At 50.6% G+C, this 24,068-nt stretch overlaps 1 protein-coding gene across 1 annotated transcript in view; it reads left to right on the top strand.

The window, feature by feature from the left end:
* Window positions 1–23,745, top strand: part of LOC114492584 (phosphofructokinase, platelet) — a 54,053-nt gene extending 30,308 nt beyond the window's left edge. Inside the window, exons 9-22 of the mRNA XM_028506959.2 lie at window positions 1,127–1,219; window positions 1,915–2,040; window positions 3,581–3,645; window positions 4,159–4,228; window positions 4,443–4,589; window positions 6,551–6,621; window positions 8,127–8,214; window positions 8,826–8,978; window positions 16,602–16,766; window positions 18,525–18,586; window positions 18,960–19,071; window positions 19,977–20,076; window positions 23,124–23,226; window positions 23,349–23,745. Of these exons, the coding sequence (XP_028362760.1) occupies window positions 1,127–1,219; window positions 1,915–2,040; window positions 3,581–3,645; window positions 4,159–4,228; window positions 4,443–4,589; window positions 6,551–6,621; window positions 8,127–8,214; window positions 8,826–8,978; window positions 16,602–16,766; window positions 18,525–18,586; window positions 18,960–19,071; window positions 19,977–20,076; window positions 23,124–23,226; window positions 23,349–23,493 (1,500 nt within the window). The 3' untranslated portion in view covers window positions 23,494–23,745. The remainder of the gene's footprint in view (window positions 1–1,126; window positions 1,220–1,914; window positions 2,041–3,580; window positions 3,646–4,158; window positions 4,229–4,442; window positions 4,590–6,550; window positions 6,622–8,126; window positions 8,215–8,825; window positions 8,979–16,601; window positions 16,767–18,524; window positions 18,587–18,959; window positions 19,072–19,976; window positions 20,077–23,123; window positions 23,227–23,348) is intronic.
* Window positions 23,746–24,068: the final 323 nt, after the last annotated feature.

Raw genomic sequence — 24,068 nt, 5'->3', positions numbered from 1 at the left:
AATATTCATCAGCTTTCCAGATGTGTCACCTCAGGGTCCACTGACTGGTCAGCACCAGGGCAGGGGGTCATTGTCATCTCAGGTGGTTCTGACATCAGCCTCAGTGTCACCCTGCCTGGCCATGCTGCTTTTCTGGGCCAGGAGCTGAAATGCAGCTGAGGTCCAGATGTTATCTCTAGCTGGACCAAAGTCTGTCTCTGTGGTCCAAGACTCGAGGCTTTGTTCCTGAGATTATTTGATGTGAGTCATTGTCTTGAGGGCTTAATGCTTAAGGGAGTGGTTGTGCAAGGGCTGGTATGAAGGTCAGATGAGGTTTTTCTCAGACCTCCTTGTTCCTCCACTAAGGGGGTCTGCTGCATGACCAGCGATATGGAAGGTCAGAGTGCCTGAACCGCATGACCAGTGATAGGTTAGGGGAGGAAGGGTTACCCTGGAAGTGAGGTCTCACCCTACAATTGTCCGCTGCTGGGCATCTGGGGCTTTCTGCCCTTCTGTACCTGGCCTGCTCCTCCTCTGCTCATGACTTTCTGACTACGTACTGTGTCATAAGAAGTAATCTGCAAAGTCAGAGCAAAGGGTTTGCTTTCCCACTTAATCAAAGTTGAGATTGAACCATGGACCATTTGAGCAAGAAGGACGGTGGAATTCAGAGCCCAACCCCACTAGTTTGACAGGAGTGAACGAGGTCTGGATACATGGCCTGTCCCAGCCGCCCAGCCCTGCTCCTAGGGGCCCTGGCCTGGGGGCACTTTGAGACTGTTGTGTTTTTCTAACTCAGCCACAAAATGTAGGGTGATGCAGGAGACATTCGCAGCTTTATAAAGTACTAACCATGCTTTCAACACAAGCTATAGAAACTTTTTTTAAAAAATCATGTTATGTATGGTCATTTGTGAGGTAGGAAAAATAGAAATTCTATTTGATAATGAAGCATCATCTTAAAATTTTTCAGCTAGACATTAAACTAAGTATTCCTTCAAGAACCAAAATTCAGGAATCAGAACCTTTCCCATATAGATCTGAAGAAAGAGTAGAAAACTATTTCTCAGATCCAGCGCCTGTCCCCCAGTGGGAGCTGAGCTGCCTGCATGTGTCCTGTGTCCCCTGACGGAGTTATTTCCTGCAGCTGGTGGTGACACGGCTGGGATACGACACACGAGTGACCATACTTGGACACGTGCAGAGGGGCGGGACGCCGTCGGCCTTTGACAGGATTTTGGTAAGTGAGAGTGGAAAATGTCCAGCAAATCACAAGGAAAGGAGCATTTCTGGAGTGTAAAGGGAGCATCTGGCTGCAAAGACTGATAGCGGTTCAGTGGTGCAACCCAGCGAAAGCGTCTGTCCACCATGTGGTTCGTCTCCGAGGTGCCCGGGCCCTTGCTCTCATTGTGAGACTCAGACTATATGGGTTTCCAGGACCCCAGTGGCCCAGACTCTGAGAGACCTTAGCCCGCATGGACAGCTGTGGATGACAGGGACTCCAGGACCAAGCTCAGAATGTGGGGGCCTGGCATTCATTGCAGGTTTCTGGAAACGGATCCGGGGGATAGCAGAGCCCAGAGTCCAGGTCCTGGATTGTGAATCTTAACAGCTCTTCGTATAGCAGACCCTCCCTGCCCCTCCTCTCCTCTTCTCTCTCCTCTCCTTCCCCTCCTGGCTAGTTCTTAGAGGAGACTAAATCTCTTTGTTGGATGTGCCTTAAGCAGGAAGGACTTTGCTACCTAATTGGGCCTCAGTTCCAGAGAACAGAAGGGAAGTTGAGGCTGGATGTATTTAGGACACCACAGGGATGTCTCAATAAGAGGGGCCTGGGCCCATGAATGCAAATGCCTGGGGGAACCTCGGGGATCTCCGGGGGGAGCGCTGCCTTGGCCAGGTGGTGGACTGTCTGACCCTCGGGAATGTCTTTTCCAGGCCAGCCGCATGGGGGTGGAGGCCGTCGTCGCCCTTCTGCAGGCCACTCCAGAGACCCCGGCCTGCGTGGTGTCGCTGAGTGGGAACCAGGCGGTGCGCCTGCCCCTGATGGAGTGCGTGCAGATGGTGAGCCGGCTCGGGGGAGGGGGCATCCAGCCCCACAGGCTCCTCTGTCCCCTTGTCTGTAGCCAACAAGCCACACAGGGAATTAAGTGACCTTAATCAGGACTTTCGGAGCTGCCTGTGGGCGTGGCAGCAAGCTCTGTGTCTTCTGGACCAGTTCCCTAAGGCAGATTGTACTGTCAGGGAGGATCCTGCTGGGAGGATCTCGAGGGTTTCTGCCAAAAGCTGATGAGGAAGTGCAGGAAAAGGGCTGCGAGAGGTCTTGGGGTGGGTGGCGGAGAAGGGCGTCCTTGGCCTCTCAGATCTCAGCCGCTCCTTCTGTCCTGTCCCAATACATTCAAGTCTGTGATGTGGCCCTGGCATGGCCCCTTCGGGTGGCCTTCCAACACGCGCCCGCCTCCTCCAGGCCCCGGGCTGTGATTCCCACCTCACTGCCCACCAGGGGAGGTGGCAAGGAGTTGCACTAGAAACTGTTCTTACCTTTTATTTTTCAAAGTCTGTTGATGACTGTCGTCCTACTTGGTCTTTTTCAGTGGCTCTGAAGTACGTGCATTTTATAACATATACAGAGAGGTGACTGACTAATTAAGTCATGGGACATGTTGGAAGTTACTTAGACACATCCCTTCTAAAACCCTATGGGAAGGAATTAAGCCTCTGTGTGTGTGCTTGTCCACATGTGTTTTATGTAAGTGTGTGTGTGCCTGCATGTGCTTGCATGTGTGTTCATGTGTCTGTGTGTGTGCATACATGAGTATGTGTGTCTGTGTGTGTGCATGTGTTTGTGAGAGAATGAAGTGACAGGTTTCAGAGAATCAGGACATTGAACTATGTGCAGTCATCTATTCTGAGCCTATTTCTTATGTCTAGTGTCTGTTCCTTCAGACAAACATGTAGGTGTGATCTGGCTTGTTCTTCAAGCAGCCACATGTTATGGCAATTCAGCCAGATGGCTCACAGTGGGCCCTTCACTGGCACCTGCCCTTTGCCAGGTGTTTCCCTGAGTCCGGTGTGTCTTATAACCAAAGACAGCCCTACAGGTGGGGGTGTTCTCCTTATTGAACAGCTGGGGAAACTAAACCTGCCCGTGGTCTGCAGGTGGACGGGGCAGAGGCCAGGTCCTAGTCAGGCATGTTGTCTCCAAGCCGCTCTCCTTTGCCTGTCGAGACACCATCTGGCTCCCCCAGCTTCCAGGGCAGGTGGTCCTGTTTTCTTTTTTGTCACCAGACTCCAACTGGGAGTTTGTCAGAACCTTGTCTGAGAGATGCGCTTCCTTCTGGCTCTGTTCTCATGGAGCCGAATTCCTAAGATTCAGGACTTGCTGCTCTGGATTGGTTAGCAGGGCCACCTCATCCTTTTCTACATAGCGGCCTGAATGGGCCACCACAGTGACAGGCCAGCTGCAGCCCCGGGAGGACTGCTGACCCCAGGCTGCCTGCCTGCAAAGGTGGGAGGCAAGGGGAGCGAGGTGGAAGCACCGAACTGGGTCTGAGGCTGCACTGAGTCCGAGTCTGGCTTTCTTCCTCTTGTCATCTCTTTAAAGACCCAGGATGTCCAAAAGGCGATGGATGAGAGGAGGTTCAAGGATGCTGTGAAGCTCCGAGGAAGGTGAGTATTTCGAAGGAGACTCTGGTGTGGCAACGCGTGCTTGACAGCCTGGCCCCTCCCGAGGCCCTGCGAGGCTGTGCTTGTTCTGTCTCACTGTGCGCAGTCGCAACAAAGATGGCAGGCCGGCACATTTCTGCAGGTGGAAGGCTGAGATGATTGGTCAGGGGGAAACGGTTTATACCTTTGTTTATTTGAGGTGGTGGGGGTGGGGATCATCAGAATGTAATGAGATTAAGACAGCAAGGACAAGTGGCTAGTGTGTTGGCAAAGAAACCACAGAAGCACTGGATGCCTTTGTCTCTTAGCCCAGTTACACGATGTGTGTCTACGTACCTGTGTCCCCGAGAGGGCAGGCAGGACACGGGGTAACACGGGCCCCCTGCCCCCGAGGGAAAGAGCAGCATTTGCAGACCCTCTGCTCTCAGCACCATTGTTTTCTGCTCCCCACCTCTTGTGAGTCCTGCCTGTGTACACACATTCTAGGTTTGGTCCAACAGTGTCATTTTCTTCTAGGAGCTTTGAGGGCAACCTCAACACCTACAAGCGGCTCTCCATCACAATGTCGGGTTCCGAGATCCTAAAGGTAGGTGACGATGCTGCATGTCAGCTTCCAGAGGTGTCCCTGACGCTCCCCATGCACCCTGTCCCGGGGCCGCCTCCCTGCCTTGCACAGTGCCGTCGCCTCCCTGCACTAGGCCATGCACTCCTGGCACCTGGTGGTGGGCAGGGCTCCCTCCCAGGTGAATGTGGAGCGCTGACCCACCTGTGACAGGTGCCACGTGTCTCTTGTCTTTCAGAGCGGCTTCAACGTGGCTGTGATCAATGTGGGCGCCCCGGCTGCTGGCATGAATGCGGCTGTGCGCTCGGCTGTGCGGTTCGGCATCTCTGAAGGACACAAGATGTACGCCGTCTACGACGGCTTTGAGGGCTTTGCCAAAGGCCAGGTGGGTGCCCCAGGAGGCAGCCGGTGAAGGGATGTCTTGGACGAGGACATCATGGGGAAATGGGGACCTTAGGCTCCATCAGGAACACAATGGCTGTTTTTTAAGGACGTCTTCTGCTTCAGGATCCCACCCTAAAGAAGGGCCTCACTACTCCTATGGGATTGACACGTGTCATCCTGTTTATATCTCACATCCATCCGTCATGTCATCCCCATTTCCCTTATGAGAGAACTGCACACAGACACATTAACTTGGCTGCGGTCACACGATGCAGGGTTGCAAACAGCCTGATGAGGCTGCAAGCCCTACACTCTTGACCAAGCGCGTCCTGGTCCACAGTGTTGCTCTACTGGGTTACTCAGCAAGTACCATAATTTTTGGACCATAAGATGCACCTAGGTTTTAAAGGAGGAAAATAGGGAAAAAAATTTTGAAGCAAAAAATGGTGGTAAAATATTTAATAACATAAATAACATAATGTTTCACCAATGTAAATGTAAACAGATCTCAAAAGCAGCATTAACAACCATTATTCCTCCCAAATTTTGGGGTGGGGGGTGGTGCATCTTATAGTCCAAAAAATACGGTATTTACTGAGTTCTCAGGTTGTGGAATTAAACTAACGAAGAAGGCAGACAAAACTATTGCCTCTGTGGAGATCTCATCTGAAGGAGGGAAATGAGAGTAAATAAACATTGATGAACTGTAGGGCATGTTAGGAAGTGCCCTGTGCTAGAGCGGCACCCAGGGAAAGGCCCGGTGAGCCCTGTGTGGGGGAGTTCTGCACTGAGACGCTAAAGGCAGATGCCACTGGGGGGTCATTTCAGACTCAAGGTCAAAGGGCTGAGTGAATGGCCTGCAGGGACATTGAGATGCTATTTCAGGCAGACGAAGGACCATGCAAAGGCCTAGGGTCTTCAGAGATGGAAGGGGCTGGTGTAACTGCAGCAGGGCGTGGGGAGAGGGAGAAGGAAGGAGACAGGGCAGGTCCTTCATAGGAATTGTGGTGACTCTGACTTTTATTCTGAGAAGACAGGTTATGAGCAGGGGTCTAGCACAAACAGATTGCGAAGGGCAGAAGTGGGACATAGGGAGCTAGTCAGGCTAACCCAGACAAGGGGTGTGGGGCGCTTGGTCCAGTCTAGCAACAGTGGAGTCATTGAGACGTCTTCTAGGGTCTTGGATGTATTTTGAAGGCAGAGACAATAGAATGTGGTCACTAAATGTGCACGGGGGTAAAAAAAAGGAGGTGATAAAGGAGGAGACGGGGCTGCTTCTGGCCTCAGTTGCAGCTGATGGACACGAGGGAATAAAAGACGCTGAGATTCCAAGATGTTAATGGGGTGTCTGGTGGGCATCCTAGGGGAGGTGTCCAGTGAGCAGATAGAGATTGTGTTCTGGGTCAAGATGCGCAAGCTAAAGATGCAGATTTGGGGGACGTGAGATTACAGATGGTGTTCCAAATTATGCCGTAGAGAGGTCCACGGGCTGTGACAAGGAAGGGATTTGCTGTTAGGAGGTGAGAGGGGGGCCCTAGCCCAGGGGACTGAGGCATGCTGAGGGGAGAGTGCACATACCTAGCTGGCATCATCTATCCTTTTAGTTTTTTAAGTTTTAATTAAAGAAGTTTTCTTTTAACCTTATGTCAATTTAAAAAATAATAATGTTGAGATTTACTTTAATTCCCCATTGTAGAGTTTGGCCAACTAAAGAATTCATCTGTGCCGCTGACTGGGGACTAAGAGGCAGAGATGCAGGCAGGGGGGTTCTCTGTCTGGTGGTTGGATCTTAGCATCCGATCTGTGCCTTGCCTCTCTCAGTGTGTGATGGAAGCCGCTCCCCACCGCACACGAACCCTGCTGTCAGACGGCTCTCAGGGTGCCAGACTCTGAGCTCTTTATAATACTTCCAGTTCCCTCCCTTTCTCACTTGGGCCATCTCATTCCCTGTTTGCACTTTAGATAAAAGAAATCGGATGGTCGGATGTCGGAGGCTGGACTGGACAAGGTGGCTCCATTCTTGGGACAAAGCGGTAATTTCCTCCTTGACTCTGACCTGCTTTGAGGAGGAAGAAAGGCCATATTCTAGAGGAGTAGCTGGTGCACAGGCTGTAAGGGGTCCCAAAGGAGGGGGATCCTGGCCCCACCCGGGTTAGGTTAGGGTCCAAGGCTGAACCGTGCCCTTAAAAGGCGATGCAGCAGGTAACTCATGCGCTATTTCCTCCCCAAACCTCATGTATCCCCTGACTTGGAGAACCAGGAGGTGGGCAGAAATCCTCCAGCTCATCTGAGGGGATGCAGATGAGTGATGTCCCTGAGCCTTGGGGACCGTGCTGTGTGAACAGGGATTGGAGCATGTTTGACAGTGGCTTAGTGTCAGTGGGAATGGGCCTGAGTCGCATGGGCCTGGAGGCCAGTTCCCGCTACCGCAAGTGTGGCCCGAGGGATTCTAGCACAAAATGCAGCTTCCTGAATCACAGTGAGCTTCTGTTTTCCAGCATAGCTGGCGGTGGAATATGTATTTTAACCAGGCGCTGTTATTTAATATTAAGTTTGAGTCTTTTCATCTTCAGTCTCGGGAGTGTAAGTTAATATTCATCACATTTTATATGGAAGGAAAACAATTTGTATTGTAAGTCTAGTAAATATTGGATCCCATATGAGTGTCAGCTCACTGTCCCCCAGATACTGCCCCACCCTCCAATTCTGCTTTGAAACCAGGGCACTCGTGTCCCCGGCTGCTGGCGTGTCTGCAGGGCTGGCTCTCCCCAGTGACTGCTGCCCCTTGCCCCTGACGCCCTGATCAGGGGCAGCCCCTGCAGCCCGTTGGTGAACCTCCGGCAGGTGCCGTTTGCTCTACTGCGCCGCCCTGGCACAGCTCTGGGAGAGCTGGCAGCGGCTCCTGACGATGCTGCAGGGGCTCTCCTCTAGATGCTGGGAGGGACCTCGTCATTGATGTCGTGCCCACTGTGTGCCCTGACAGCCTGAGTATGTTCACCCTACGGCTTCTTGTGAGTCTGCCAACAGGGCGGACACTCTGTTTCCTCCAGTCTGCACGTCAGACGGTTGGGTGGCCGTCAGGTGGCCCTTAGAGCTAACATTTGTCTGACTTCACTTGTTGGCTATGTTTGCAACAGGTGATAAAACAGAACAGCAAATAGGAATGGGGGTGACTTTAAAGATTAGGTAGGATAAAGCACAAACTGGATGTTTCTATTTAAATGATATTTGTTGTGAATGTTTGCAAGTTATTGTGGTTCATTTTTTTTTTTAACTAATGAGGCTGCAGGATTCCTTTGAGGTGAAGGTGTTGGAGAGCTGGAAAGCTTCTCCCTGTTTCTGTTTGAAACTACACTCCTTCGGGACTTGATCCCTGGCTGCTCCTGCCGTGGGTGGTCCCTGGCCCTGCTGTCCACCAGCCACTTGGAGGAGGGGGCAGACCTCCCACTGCTCAGTGCCACCCAGCTCTGCCACAGACGTGGTGATTCATCCACCGTGTGAGGCCTGTCTGACCTCCCGTCTCTTTAACTATTTTTAGGACACTCCCCGGGAAGTACTTGGAGGAAATTGCGGAACAGATGCGCACCCACAGCATCAGCGCGCTGCTGATCATCGGGGGGTTTGAGGTATGTCACCGTGTCTGTTCCCTGGTGGGCTCATCCATGCAGCAGGCTTCAGTGGTGTGGCCTGTGCCGGCTCCACCAAGCTCCTTGTGAACTGGGGTCACAGAGCCCCAAACCCAACTGCCGCTGGACAGCTGTGATGCAGAGCATAACCGGTGGCGAGACTATCCCAGAGGGAAGTGACACTTGTCTCCGTGACCGGGGCGCAGCAGTTCAGTGAGTTACGGTGTTTTCCGAGTCTGTAGAAATGAGTCCCTCTCTTGAATTTGAAGCCCATTTACTATTCAGAGATGAAGGAAGTTGTATGTCCAGATCATGTTTTTAATCCCATATCGGACTATAGACCTTAATTTTTTTTTCTATTCAACCAAGATCAGTCCCATGAAAACCTCATGATTTCCCTGCAAGAAAATGCAAGAGTCTCAGACTACTCAGCTTGCCAACGAGACACTCAGTCTTGCCTCTACGTGACGATATCCCATGGGCCCCTTTGTGCTTCAAAAACTGCTCCGCCTGTTGTGACATTAACATGTTTCCACCTTGACTTTCCAGCAGCTTTGTTGGTGCCCCTCTGCTGCCTCCCCTCCCCCCAACTGTGCACACTTGTCCCATAGGCCTACCTGGGACTGCTGGAACTCTCCGCCGCCCGGGGGAAACACGAGGAGCTCTGTGTCCCTATGGTTATGGTTCCCGCCACCGTGTCCAACAATGTGCCGGGGTCCGATTTCAGCATCGGTGCTGACACTGCCCTGAACACCATCACCGACGTAAGTCTGTGTGGCAGCAAAGCAGGCTGATGGAGCGGTGCTAACTGAGGGCACCTGGCCCATTTTTATCTACCAGCACACTGGACACCCGAGCCAGGTCCCGGGTGGCTGTTCATTTCCACAAAAGTATTTTTAAAAAGTCTGACCATCTCTGCTCCAGCTCCCAAACTTTCGTACCTCTTCTTTTCCTGTGCTGCGGCCAGGGTGACGTGTCCCGCAAAATTTACTTCTAGCCTCTGTCACCTTGCTGTGATGAATCCGGGGTCTGACGGCCCTGCTGTGATGTTTGAGGACGGAACCTGAGCTAAATATTTAGTAATTTTATTCATCCACCTGAATCCACCTTTAGTGTTCGCCACTCCTCTGGCTGAGCCCGCCAGCATCATTGTCCCTTGTAGACCACGGACGTTACATCACGCCTGTGCAACACCGGTGCTGTGTGAGGGCTGTTCTTTCTTTGCTGAATGCCAGCAGCAGAGAGACGCATCATATTTGCAAGTCACACTCGGGAACCCGAGTGGGAGCTTGGAGATCAGTACCTGACATAGAATGCATTTTTTTTAATTTGGTTCCTAAATTTTTCCAGACAATTCTGAAGTTTTATTTTCCTTCTGAGACCTAGATCTCATAAATGATTTTCTAAGATTATTTTTCCTTAAGCCTACAGCATCAGTTTTGTTTCCAGTGCTGGTAAATAAAAAAAAAATGCTTTTAAAATAAAAGTCAATAGTAAGTAGTGCTTACTGCTTGTTTGTTGTTTTCTGAGCTTCCTAAACTTTCTGCGATTGTTTTCACTAAAAAGCCATGTCCCGTGTCACCGTGTCCCTGCACTGGAGGCCCGTCCCGTGTGCACCCCTAACCGCTTGCTGGCACTGCTCCTGCCGTCCTGTGACTGCCATCCCTGCTTCCCCTGCTCCGGACTAACTCCTCTCCCGACGGATCTTCAAGTGTGAATTGCAAGGTCCTGTCTGTCGCAAAATGAACTTCATCTTTGCTTGTATTGCTCTTTTCTTTGCCTTTGTTGGAATTTGGATCTGATTATGCTGAGCTCGTAGTAAACGCAGCTGGAAGTTCATTTTTCTTAATTGTTACCACAACAGAACGCTGGTGGGGTGGGGGGCGGCAGGGGAGGGGGGCTCTGAGGGGTGTCACCTGCAGGTCCTGTCATGGCCGTTTGTTCCTCGCGGTGTCTGATACGTGCGTTCAGGCATGGAGACGCGGCTTTCCCACTGTGTGATTCCAGGCTCCTCTGCTACAAATATTTTTTTCCAAGATTATAAAGATCTAATAACTATACGTGTGTTCATAAAAATTGGGAAACTAAAATATACAGGGAAGATTACCCATCTCCAAATTACCTATCTTGCTTCCTTTGGGAAGGAGTCTTTGAGGTTTATTACTTGGCCTTTTAAATTCGGTGCTGTATTCATTCTGTTTCTCAAAGACAATGTAATCACTCATGATGTTGGTGGGTTTCCGTTGGTGACAGGCCAGGCCACATTTGCTGGGTGAACCAGGTGGTCCTGGTGGCACCGTGGTTCTGGTTCTGGTTGGTGGTCTGGGGCAGTGGAAAGTCAGGGAGACCTCCTTCTGGGCCTGTTCCGTGTCCCCCGAGGCTGCAGGGGGTAAGGTATGGGTGCGGCGTGTAGAAACTGCTCTTTCTTCTAGAGTTCTGTCTTTTAAAGCCAAAACAAAGTTGAATGCTTCTCAGGAGGTTGAGATTCAGGCCAGAACTCGGCTGGGCTGGACGCCATGAGAGGGGAAGGGGATATGCTGGCGGCAGGGGCCTGAGCCAGTGGAACATGGTACTCTGTGTCCTTCCTGATCTACATGGAGGATCCGGGAGCCCTTGGGGATCTCCGGCCAGAGCAAGTGCAGCACCACTGGGTCCACCTTGCTCACTTGCTCTCTCCCAGACCAGTCACCTGCAGGCCTGTATCCTGGTGCCCTGACGACAGTAGTGCCAGTAGCTCAGCCCTGGAAACACTTGGGGTGCAGACCTGGGGCATCTCCACTACCAATGGCTCCTTTTGGACAGGGAGCTGGGTGGTTCTCACCTGGTGGAACTTTTGCCCCCAGGGACATCTACGATGTCTAGGGACATTTTTGGTCCTCAAAACTGTTCAGGGTTGGTGTCTCTGGCATCTCATGGGTGGCACCCCCATGGTGTAAGGACACACTCCAAACAAGGAGCCATTGGCCCAGAATGTCAAAGGTGCTGAGGGTGAGGAACGCTGACATAGTCTCAGGCCAGCAGCTCTCACGTCTTTGCGTGTTTAGTCGCCGTCCTCCAGTCATTCGTTCTCGCCAGCACTTAGCTCACAGGTGCTGTGCGGGAAGCAGGTCCCAGTGCACTTCCAGCATCAGGCATTTGGAGTTGCTTCAGATGGATGCCATCCACACCCCAGGACCAGATGCCATTTAGTCAATCACAGTGTTGTGCATGGGGCTCTGTGTACCAGGAAAATGCAAGGGGCCAGGGTCACAGCCCTGCTGTCAGCCCGGTTTACAATGGAAGAGATCGGAAACCAGAACTGTTGCCTATAAATCCACCCAGTCTTTCTTGGGTGGACAGTTCCAATGTCCAGTGTCACTGGACATTGCCTCGGACCCTGAGGCAGGACATGGGTGGGGTGAATGACCCCCTCCTCATCTCCTTGGCTCCCTGGACTAACCCACCACAGGTCCACCACCCACGCACTCTCAGGCCCCAGGTGTCCTGGAACCTGATGGCCAGCAGGGGCAGCCACCCTTCCAGGAGGCCTGGGTCCCAGCCTGCCTCCCACGTGACCTTCCTGCAGCAGGGTGCACAGTGGTCACATTAGCGGGATGAAGAAAGACAATACATGGACCTGTTTGCCCACAAATGTCCACCAAACTGTGGCTGTGCTTAGAGCTTTGTGGGCTTGAGGATGGTGGAGAGTGGGCCTGTGTACTAATGCGTTACTTTAACACTTGAGGCAGGCGATCCGAATCTCTGCCATGTCCCCAAGAACAGCTGGCTTTTTCAACATCAGAGCCGAATGATTTCACCATGGGGTTCCAAAGCAACTTGGGGCTCTGTCTCCTCTATGCTCCTTCGCAAAGGGGCATGCAGGGAGGGGCTCCTCCTAGCACAGAGCAGAGCCTCCTAGACATGTGACTGTGGGTCTCCAGCAGGGCCACCTGGTGGCCGCATCGCTAATGTGGGGTCATTTGTTGAGTCCTAGCAGGCAGACCCTAGCTCTGCTTACTGTGAGAAGTCCCCAGATTGGGTAGCCCTTAGATTCTTCACCTAATTGGCTTGTATCACCTCGGAGAGCCGAGAAAGGCCAGCTGTTCAGCCATCACTAACCTCGATGCCACTCCCGGCCCTGCTTTGCTGCCTCCTGCTTGCGTCCCCTTGTGCTGGGTGGTGAGTGCCCTGCTGAGGCCCGCACCCATGCCCCCTACCCTGACGATCCCCACACCAAGGCCTACAATCCTGAGGCCTGCACCAGGGCCCCATCAGGTCACCCTGCTCCCACACAGCACTAGCTCGCAGCTTCCTCTCCCCACTGACAATGCTCAGAGGAGCTCGGCCTGCCTGCTGATGGCAAGTGAAGTGCCAGATACCTGCTGACCACCCACACTGCTGCTTCAGGCTTTCCGGAGCTCAGTAATATTCGCCGAGGCTCGTGGCGACCACCAGGAGCTTTGCATCCCCATTTGCGTCCTGCCTGCGAACATTAGCAACAATGTCCCTGGCACAGAGCTGAGTGTGGGCTGTGACACCGCCCTAAATGCAGTTGTAGAGGTAAGGATGTCCCCTTGTGTCTGCCTTCCCATGTGTTTCTCCTGCCCCAGGAGCACAGCTTGCAGGATGAACTTGGATGGTCTTTCTCTCCTCCGCAAGGGGAAACTGAACAGGGAAACCTGGCTGGCCCTCCAGAATGGATGAGCCAAAGTTATTATTACTCCTTTTTTTCCCCATTAGTGGGAGATTATATCACACTTTCCATGACATGGTAGTTTTTCCCAGCTTCTGTCCCACTTGGATGAGAAGCTGAGAGCCCATAGGCCTGTGCTAGTGCCCGAGGTGATGACCAGAAGCAAGGCCTGTTAGGGATCTCAGAGTGAGTCAAGGATATGAGACAGTGTAAAGTGATGGGTGAGTGAGAACATTCCAGAAGAGCAGGAGGCATCTTTCCTTGTGAAGTAGGCAGAGCTTCAGGGGCCAAGACAGCGCTTTCCTGGAGGTCAGGGGCCTGGCAGGCCCTGCCCCTGGGCTGGCATCCCTGTTCCGTCACGTGAGCTGATGCCTCTCTCTGAGCCACCAGCCCACCTGGTAGCCACTCAAGGCCAGGCTCTGGTCGTTGTCACGTCTGTGTGGTCAGTGAGTGGACCTGAGGCCTCTGCTGTGGGGTTTGACCCTCCCCACTCAGGGAAGGGAAAGGTGGCCCAGCAGGGGGCTGTCACAGAGAGCACCTGGCAGAGACACAGAGCCTCTGTTAGTCAGTCACGGCTCGTGCAAAGCCCTGACGGTCACAGAGGTTTCCTTTCAGGGTGGCACAGCCTCTCAGAAGTCTGCCGTTTCGGTCTAAGTCTATTGTTTGGAGTTAAATAAGGTTGCAGAGAGAGGCCAGGAAGGGCTGTTGCTAGGCCCACTTGCCTGAGTTTCTTGCCCTTAAACTGATGGCCACATCTGAACTTCTCACTCTTTTTCTCAGTGAAGTTACTGGCTGGAGGTGGGCTTGCTCTCAGCCTCCCAGTGGAGTGATGGCCTTGTTCCAAGTTGGAGGCTCCCGTGAGCCCCGCACTTCACTTTCTTATAGTTCTGCTTCTTTGCAGGTAAAATACAGTCATAGACCCTTAAAGCAGCCACCAGCCACTGGGTGCTGGAGGTTCCAAGTGTCCCCCTTTGCTCTTCTGCATGCACAGTCAGCATCTCCCACCTGCTCACCCTGCTTCTGCCCTTGGCTTGTACCTGGCATGTCATCCCATTGGTTTGAGCTCTGCTGGGGTGGACAGGACCTCTCCTGGCCCTGACCAGCCTGGTCCAGCCCTAGCTCAGCCTAGGTCCATGTCCCGGGAACACCAGTCATGGGAGGCTGACCTCCTAGCCTGTTAACAGGGAGGGACTGGCCATGTCTCTGCAAGTCCACAGGTTTTTTTCTAACTTCACACCATTCTCAGTGCCACTTTATCTTTTCACATTTGACTTATATATTTAAAACACCAGTTTGGCAAAAAAATTAGCAGTATTAGAACTGTCACTTGAGGTTTTTCCTCCAGTGGGACAATGCCCAAAGATTTTTTTCAAAGAATCACCTGCCAGCCACTGGAGGGCATCAGCGTTCACGGGAGGAGACATTCCCACAGTGAACAGAACCAGTGGGGCTGGCAGGGGTCCAGGCCAAGCAGGGGCATCTGCCCTCCTTTATTCCTTCCTCTCACCTAGTCAGAGCCACTCTCCACCATGTGCCTCCAGCTAGGGGCAGGGGCGCATTTCCTGCTGTGGCCTCTCACTTGCTAGTACTGCTTTTAGCAACTGAATAAGACAGGCTGAAAGGAAGTTCTATTTATAGAAGAAAGGAATTCGGACCCTCAGGCACAACCAAGGTGATGAAGAGGGAGAGGTTAGGAATGTGTGGCTAAGCCTCCAGCAGAGGCTGAGGGTCCCAGCCAGTGGTCCCTGCTCTGACACTCAGTGGCTCACAGGGGACTGAGGCCTTGGCTCAGTAGTCAGGGCCACTCGGGCTCCTGACCTCTCCTCATTGCAGGGCTGGTGCTAAGAGACACGTACATTCACATTGGCCTCGAGCGAGAGCTGCTTTGTGGGCAAGTTCTGTCATTCAGGGGTTCTAACACTGTGCTCTGCACTGGTGACAATAATCTCCACCTTAGGCGACCTGCTGGGGAGAGCCCTGTGACTCTACAGCCCTGGGGGTACCTGGGAATCCCACCCCTGTGTGCAGCCGTGTCCTGTCCCCCCCCAGCACCCAGAATTCTGAGAGAGAGACTGTGCGGAGCAGTGTAAGTGCCAGAATGCCGCATCAGAGACCCAGCACAAACACCCGCACAAGCTCCCCGGAGTTCCGTGCCTGGCCCTGCAGCAGGCGGGGCTCTTCAGGTGCCTGTCTAGTTCCATCCCCCACCCACAGCAGAACCAGGGAGGCAAGGATCACCCACAGTGGTGTCTGTTTCCTCCTCCCACATCAGCGGCTAGAGATTGCAAAGGGGCCCATCAGCTAAAGCACATGATGAATTTAGAATAAATCAATCTAGTTATTGGGGAAACATGAGCCTCCATCCAAGAAATCGACAGCCTAGTTAGCAATGATAGCAGTTGGCCCTGTGTGTGAAAATAAAAATGCTCTCACACATGACCCCAAGTACTCAAGTGAAAATCTCTGAATCGATGTTATGGTTTTGTGCACAAGCCTTCTCTTCTTGCCCCCAGAGACACAGGAACCCTGGCCACGGCCTTTTCCGGCTGATGGGTGGGCGGGATGCTGTTACTTCGTTCATGGCCATGTATTTATTGAGTGCCACCTGTGTTCCAGGCGTGGTTGAATGTGAGCCCAACCTGTGGAGGGTGAGGGAGACACCCCAAATCAAACAATGACACAGGAAGTTGCAGGAAGATGGGTTGGGGCTGTTTCTGTGAAGATCACGAAATGTCAGTGGAGTCCCCACAGAGGGTGCTGTCTTGTCCTAGCCATCAGGTGCTTTTCCTGAGGAAATGACACTTAAGTCTGTGTCAGGCAGGTGACAGGGGCAGGAAAGGGCCTGCACTAGTTCCTTTGCTGCCGGACTTCCGAGGTGATTTAACTGGGCAGAGGGCAGAGAGTTGGCATTCTGTCGCCCTCTGTCGGCTCTGGGAGAAACTGCTCGGCTCTTCAGGCTCCTGGAGTTGCCTTGTTGCATGCTTGACTGCTGGCCCCTTCCTCATTTGCAAGATCTGCAGGCAGCCTCCTGGTCCATCTATCCCTGGGTCAGGCCTTCCTCTGGGTGCCTCTGGGGGCTACTGTGCAGTGTACCATGGGCAGTACATGTTAGGGCCCTGAAGAGGTCTGGGGTATGCTGTCCCAGTGTAGGACAGCACTGGGGCATTGGGGGAAGTGGGCAGGCCCCAGGGACCCAAAGAAAGGCTTTGATATACTTGAGGAACGGGGTGAAGTTATTCAATGCTGAGCAAGGCAAGGGCAGTATCAGAGCATTTCATAGAGCTGGTAGAGGCTTTTCAGGACTTGAGAAGAGGGGGCAGTGGCCTGGACAGCAGAGTGTGGGTTTCTTTGTGTCCTGAAGAGGGTGATGGCCGACATCTCCTTAGGAGGCTGCTGTGTGTGTCTGGAAGATTCGTGGGGCCTTTGTCTAGGAGCCACTGTCCAGCTCAGTAGAGGTGCCCTGATGTGAGTGCACATGCAGAGATTGGTTAAGGGTGACCAAGCCGAAAGTCACAGGGAGCCTTTCAGAGGAAAACCAAATAGAATTTCACAGTGGCTAAGGTCAGGGCCAAGGCCAGCCCTCTCTGCCCCTGTGAATGCAGCTGGGTGTGACACTCAGGGCCATACACTCACTACCTGCTGGGCTCTTGGTTGCTCTTGTCCTAGCACTGGCTGGCCATGCATTGGAATGACCTGTGTCCTTCTCTGTGGCCAGACCTGTGACCGCATCAAGCAGTCGGCCAGTGGGACCAAGCGCCGTGTGTTCATCATTGAGACCATGGGTGGCTACTGCGGCTACCTGGCTAACATGGGGGCTCTGGCGGCTGGTGCCGATGCTGCCTACATCTTCGAGGAGCCCTTTGACATCAGGGACCTGCAGGTACGTCGGCATGCTCATCACTGAGAGTCCTTCGGTGCTGCTGCCCAACCCTCTCATTTGTTTTTTATGGTGTCATGAGGCGTTCTGGGTTTTAGGCACTTCCAGTGACTCACCACCTCAAATCCAGGTCGTGTGCGGATGCACGAACACTGGTGCTGGGGCCCTGTGCACAGTGTTAGCATGAGAACACTGCTCAGAGCAGCTTTCTCTCTTCACCCAGGCTTATACAACTTTGTCTCCTACCCTATTTTGTCCACTAAGCAGTTACCATTCCCTTTGGTGGGTCATCATCCATTTAACAAGGGCATGTAGTGTTTCATGAGATGGGCACTCGGGCTCCCGAGGCCTCCAGTGCCCTGCGGTCCGAGCGTGGGAAGGTCAGCGGTAGTTGGAGAACACCCTTCCTGGAGCCCTGAGGCCGCCCAGGACAAGCAGCTCTGCCCACTGTGAACGCAGGATTTAATGAGGGAATGCTTGGCAGGCCTCCAGCCCCCACTGCCGGGCACACCTGCTGGGGACACAGCAGTGGGCTTCACGCACTTGTGGGCTCTGCCAACTGTGCACGAAATGGGACCCACTCTTTCCTCCTGCTCTTCCCTGCAGCTTGCTTTTTTTTAATTAGTAGGTTTTGGTTTTTTAGGGCAGTTTCAGGTTCACACCCTCACACACACACACACACACACACACAGCCTCCTCACTCTCAGCTCCCTGCCAGAGGTTAGAGTCGATGGGCTCACACGGACATGCCCTCCGCACCCTCATTCTGCACTGGGACTGACCTGAGGGTTCCCTCGGGTGTCACTGCTACTTTTAAATCTTAACATCGTGATGCCTGTTCTTCTAAATGGACAAGGGTTTCTCTGGAGCCCCAGCTTTTTAGGTGGAGGGCTAGGGGGCCAAGCACAGGCGGGTTGGGTCGCTCGGCCCAGGCACGGATTGGAGGTCGGTCTATTCAGGACATGCATTAGCCAGTGAAACACAACTGAATACACAAAACATAAATAAAATATAACTTAGTAGAAGTTATGATTTTGTTATGTTTCTGAACCAAGTAAGTCATTTAGAGAGATACTTGATTTTTCACTTATCTGTGATTTTTTTTATCCTGACCTGTGAATTTCTCTACAATACTGAATTAAATACTTGTACTTCAAACACCTGTCTTGAGCTAGTGCCCTGCCAGCCCACTTCAGCACCCAGCACGTAGCAGGTGCTTGATACATGTAATTACAACTGGGATTTGTCCATGTGTCAATGTCTCCTTTTTTTGCATATTTTCTCTCAAGATACAGTATTCCTTTTCTTACAGAATTTGTGCACGGATTTGAGTCTATAAAAATTTCTCTTGGCCTGAAAATGCTTGTTAGGCATTTGTATACATTAGAGTCCATATAAAGTGAGGTGACATATTTCCCTCTGAGATAAGAAATATTGTCATGAAAATAGGTAAGAAGTAATGGGTAAATTTATAAGCTTTAGGCACAGACACAGAATATAAAAATTAATGTTTTAGGGTAGAAACCTATTTATTTTGGAAAGTGTTTCCCATGGAAGCTACGTTCCACTCACCAAATATGCCCAGTGATCTTGTCATCCTCACCGCTGGCCCTGTACCTGATGCATTTTCTGTTGTCCTCGTCACCAAAATGTAAAGTCCGAGAGCTGCTGCTAGGTTCAGCTCTTAGGATCTCATGGTGCCTGGCACACAGTAGGTACTAAATAAGTCTCCTGCGTGACTAACACAATACTCCTTCCTAGGCCAACGTGGAGCACCTGACAGAGAAGATGAAGACCACCATTCAGAGGGGACTCGTGCTCAGGTGACAGGCTCTCAAGTTCTCCTTTAAGACCTGGCTTCTCAGACAGAACCCATTTCATGACCTCAAGTGCCAGGACCCTCACTCTGAACACTGAGGGGCAAAGCTGCAGAGTAACTGCTTTGTATGAAAAATTTGTATGTACTTAAATAACTAAAGGATAATTTCTAAAATTTCATTTTTGCTTTGTCATTTTAAAAAATATATCTCTAAGACATTTCTTTAATTAAGCTGCTGACATTTATAAAGAGAGAAAATGTGGGGATCCATGCACAGGATTAGGACTCAGGCAAATGTGGGCTAGCAGGTCAGTGCATGCAGGGCGACTCGTACCCTCCCCTCCCCAGCCCTGAGCCCGATGCTTTCTGTGTTTCAGAAACGAGAACTGCAGTGAAAACTACACCACCGACTTCATCTACCAGCTCTATTCAGAAGAAGGCAAAGGGGTGTTTGACTGCAGGAAGAACGTGCTGGGTCACATGCAGCAGGTAGGGGCCCGGCATCCCATCCCTCATGTGTGGCCCCCAGGGTCCCACAAAAAAGAAAGGGAGGCTGTTCTTCATGTGACTTCTTTTTAGATGGATGTCTTATGGTAGCCATTGTGGGGAAAACAATGTGTATTCATAAATAAATTCCAAGATGATTAAAAACGTCTGAACTCTGTTATAGTTCAATTTAGAAGGCATACCAGATAGCACCAGCTTTAGGAATTCCATTGTGATATCTGAGTAGATGAGCACTTTAGGGAAATGTTCAACTTTCATATAGTGGCACCAGGAAATAGGAAAAACGTGTTCAAATTAAGTATCTTATTTATATTGGGCCTTAATAATCATTCAAATTGGAATATCAAACAAATGATACTTGAGATTTGCACAAAGTCAGAACAAGGTGGAAAGAATCTCTGTACTCGGAAGGTGGGTCAGAATCACACATCCCGCCTCCTGGCCACATGTGCGTCCTCGTCCCATCACCACTGGCACTCCTGTGCCTTCAGAGCTGCTGGCCTTGGGCCCAGCATGTACTCCAGAGGGTCCCCGAGTCTCCTGAATCTGTGATGAACTGCTAGGCAGGTATGTATTTTGTGAAAGGCCCAGAGTTGATTGGATTTTTAAAGGAAACTGGAACCCCTTCCGCATCCCAAAATAAGATGCTGAAATAATGAAGATGCTAAAACAACGAAGACCGCTCGGTGACGGAAGCACTGTGACGCTCACCTCACAGGCTCAGCTCTGGTGGCAGAAGCCCCTGGGCTAACTTTTGACTGGTCCCAGCTGTACATGAGGAGATAAAATTTGCAAAAACAAAACAAAACCCCTCAAAGCCCATATTTATAAATTTGATCTGAATTTTGTTAAATAATAGTAATTTTATTTCTATTTCTAACCAACAGGGTGGAGCACCTTCCCCATTTGACAGAAACTTTGGAACCAAAATCTCTGCCCGAGCCATGCAGTGGATCACCACGAAACTGAGGGAGGCTCAGGGAAAAGGTACCGAGGAACGCGTGGGAGGTGGCCTGGGCTGGAGAGGGGTCTGCACTCCCGGCACTGGGCGTCGGTTTCCGCTCTGCTTAAATTCAGCCTTGAGCTGCACCTGACAAAATGGTTTCTCTTACCAAACTCTGCAGTTGCCATTTCTGATGTTCAAGGTTAGTAACTAATACAAAGGGCTTTATTCTTGCATATTAGTGATGGAGGTATCAAGTGAAAGTGACATTCTTAAAAAATAGAAGATTGCTATTCACATATTGGGTTCCTCTGCAAGACCCTAAGATGTGATCGATCTTTCCTTGTTTTCTTTGCCGCATGGGACACTTTAGATTGGCTTTTACCTAAGATACTTGAAGAGCCACTCATTGGTTCTCTCATGACTCTGTTTTAGAGATAGCAAGGAAGGATTGCAGATGTCTAGACTGTTTCCTCCTTCACTAGCACAGTGTGTGCTTCTCCCACACTTCACTCCTCACCAGCAGAACCTCGGAATTGTGATAAATCAATCATCCCATTACTTCGAGCTTACTGCCTGACTACACCTTCCAGGATGTTACTTAATCTAGTTTTGTTTTTGTGGTTTCTGTGAATGGACGCACAGTGTGCATCTCCTGGGATGGGTGTTGTTGATGCGGTGTTAGGTTTTGAGAGGTGGCTGTCCTGACACTCATCCACTGACATCTGCCAGTCCTGGCCTTGCCTTGAGTGTCCTGACTGACAGGCAGTGGTTCAGTGCCCAGGGCCGTGCGGACCCTGGGGCAGGACATTGACCTCTGGCTAGTTCTCCAGACTAGTCTCACAACACCTGTGGAGTACTCCAGTCCCTCTTCCCACTTCGGGAGAACTGATCTGATCCATCACTGTTGAACTATTGCTACGCTGTGGGCCTCACAATCTCATTGGGGTTTTGAGAGGGCAGGTTCTTCAGCTTATATAACATCGTTGCTTCTGTGGACTCTTCAAGCTATTTTGACTGTTTTCCTAAGGGATGGTTATGTTTACAGGTGTTTTTTAATATTTTGTTAATAGGAAATTTGTTCTGTCAGTTGCGTTGCAGACACCAGTTCCCCTAACCTGTGCATGGCTTGTCACTTTCTGCAAGGCATCGTTTAATGAAGTGCTCTTAATTTTATTTACTTTTTAAAGATTTTACTTATTTAATTTTTAGAGAGAAGGGAAGGGAGGGAAGAAGGGAAGGAAAGAGACATCTATGTGCTAGAGAAACATCAACTGGTTGCCTCTTGTGTGTCCCCAACTGGGGACCTAGCCCACAACCCAGGCATGTGCCCTGACTGGGAATTGAACTGACAACCTTTGGTTTGCAGGCCAGCGCTCAATCCACTGAGCTACACTAGCCAGTGCATGAAGTGCTCTTAATTTTAGTGCAGCCAATTTACCTTTCCCTTTACAGTTTGAGCTTTTGATTACTAAACTATTCTCCTTTCACATTTAGTTCTTAAACTCATTTGAGCTGATAATGAAGTTTGAAGTCTACTTTCATTTTCTATTGTGTGGGTAAATCAATTATTTGGGGACAATTTATTGAGAAAGCCATTCTTTTCTCCTTGCTCTGCAGTGTAATCTCCATCATAGACCAGGTATCTGTAAACATATGGGACTACTTCTCAGTTATCTGGTTCATTTTGGGGCATGTATTTATCAATCTCTGCCAATATTCCAGCTTTACAAACAATTATTGACACCTGGTAGTAAAGAGCCTACCCGGGCCTTCTAGTATGGCAGTTTTTGGCCCTTCTTGCCATTATAGAAACAGTAGAATCAGACCATCCAAGTCCACCACAAATTCTGTTGGAGTTTTTGGAGGGGATTACATTTCATCAATAAATCATTTAGGTAGAGATGGTTATTTAAGTCTTCTTTAATGGATTTCCTAGTGCTGAGCCCACTTTGCCTTCCTGGTGGACAAGCCCCTCCCTGCCAGCACAGCTGGTTGCTTTTTGCTTTGGCCATTTCCTGCTCATCATATCCTCGTCAGGTGCAAGAGAGGGCTTGCGGGCTTGTTCTAGCTTTCTAAGAAGTCTGGATTTCCCCCTCAGAAATAATGTGTAAGATGTTTTGATTTATGGATATTTGGTAAAACTTCCCTGATCCCCCATCAAAGGTCCTCCGTCCCCACACTGTTTTCTCTGTAGGGAGAGCTGACTCATTGCTGAATTTCTTTACTGTTTATAGAACTACTTATTTCTTGAATCCCTTTTGTTATGTTTTCTAGGAAATTTCCAAATGCATCTAAATTTTCAAAAAATTTGACATGAAAAATATTTCATAGTATCTTTTCTTTTGAACGCTGGCAGCATTTCTAGTCCGCATTTATTCCAAGTTTAGGTTATTTGTGCCGATGCCTGTATTTTACGCCCCTCGGCTTTCTCGATCGATCTTACTAGATAGGTGTACGTAATTTTATTCTCAGTGTTTGACTTATGCAGACACAGTGATGTAAATTTTCAACCTACTTTTAGCTTTCAACCAACTGGCTTTGAGTTTTTTCTGAGTTTGTTTCCTACATCAACTTCTACTTTTATGTTTGTTCCTGTGTTTCCAGTTTATTTCCTTCTTTCTGCAGGCCATCTAAGGATGATCACCGCACTAATTCCCAGCCTCCCACAGTGTGCACAGTCATCCGCATGCCTTATTAGCATGTAACTGACATCTTTCTGCAGTTTAGGCCAATTTTCCTGTTCCACTATTTGGTGATATGCATTCACCACTTTACTCCCGTGGGGTGTCTCACTGCCAAGGACAGGTAGCAGCTCCTCTCAGGGTGAATGTGCAGTGAAGGCACCCTGTCATCTCTGCCTCTCTCTTCCCCTCACCCTGAAGGGGACTCACAGGGTGTTCTCTGCCCGCCTCCTCACAGCCCCAGGGGATCCTGGGAGTCTGGCCCTTGCTCAGGGAGGCTGAGAGGACTCTGTTCCCTTCCATCAGCAAACCTTCTCTCTCCCCCTTCCTGTCCTCACTGGCCATTTCACCTGACTGCTCAGCATGATCCAGTACCCACTCTTAGGTCATTGTTCTGTCTTTTATAGGAAAAAGGTTTATAACTGATGATTCAATCTGTGTGCTGGGAATATGCAAAAGAAACCTTGTTTTCCAACCGGTGGCAGAGCTGAAGAAGGAGACAGACTTTGAGTAAGTGAAACATGGCACGTCTAAGCCTGACTGCATTAGAAGGAATGGAGGACAGGAGTCAAGGACAGAGGGATGCCGCTGTCATGATCATTGTACTCACCCCTCCCACCTCCTGTCTGCAGGCACAGAATTCCCAAAGAGCAATGGTGGCTGAAGCTGCGGCCCCTCATGAAGATCCTGGCCAAGTACAAGGCCAGCCTCGATGTCTCCGAGTCAGGCCAGCTGGAGCACGTGCACTGCGGCCACGAGGAGCCTGCTGCCATCTAGACGCCACTGCCCACCAGCGACGCTTCTGACTTCCTGTTTACCACCCGATTTTGTAACATTTAAGTTATTTATCAGCACTTTATGTGAGTACTGTTGACATTAATCCCTAATCGCAGCACACCCGTCCTGTTCCCTTCACACCCCAGTGGATCCCGAGACTCCAGTGAGTTGTCTGCTGTGTTGAGTACTCTGTCCCCTGCTTTAAAATGTGCATTTCCAGTGCAATTAAACATTTTGCTAAAACTCCAACCACAATACTGCGCCTCTTTAATTTTTTGAAGTAGACATTTAAACTTCAGGATCTGTGGGCAGCTTCCAAAGGTTCGTGTGGCAGTTTTGTGGGCAGGTACTAGCAACATATTTGTGTGGAGATCAGTGAACTAGGCCACGCAGAAGCAGTTGTAAAGGAGAAAGGCAGCGCTGTGACACAGAGACCCGGGACATGTCAAGTGTGCGGAAAAGGCCCAAGACCAGGACACCAGGTCACCTCCAACGCCACGGGCTCCTTCTAAAGTGTAGAACTGAAAACACTGTGAGTGCACGTGTCAGAACACGGCGAGCGTACACACTTGACC

This window comes from Phyllostomus discolor, chromosome 1 (genome assembly GCF_004126475.2).
Source record: "Phyllostomus discolor isolate MPI-MPIP mPhyDis1 chromosome 1, mPhyDis1.pri.v3, whole genome shotgun sequence".
Lineage (NCBI taxonomy): Eukaryota > Metazoa > Chordata > Mammalia > Chiroptera > Phyllostomidae > Phyllostomus > Phyllostomus discolor.
This window is presented reverse-complemented; position numbering and strand designations above follow the sequence as displayed.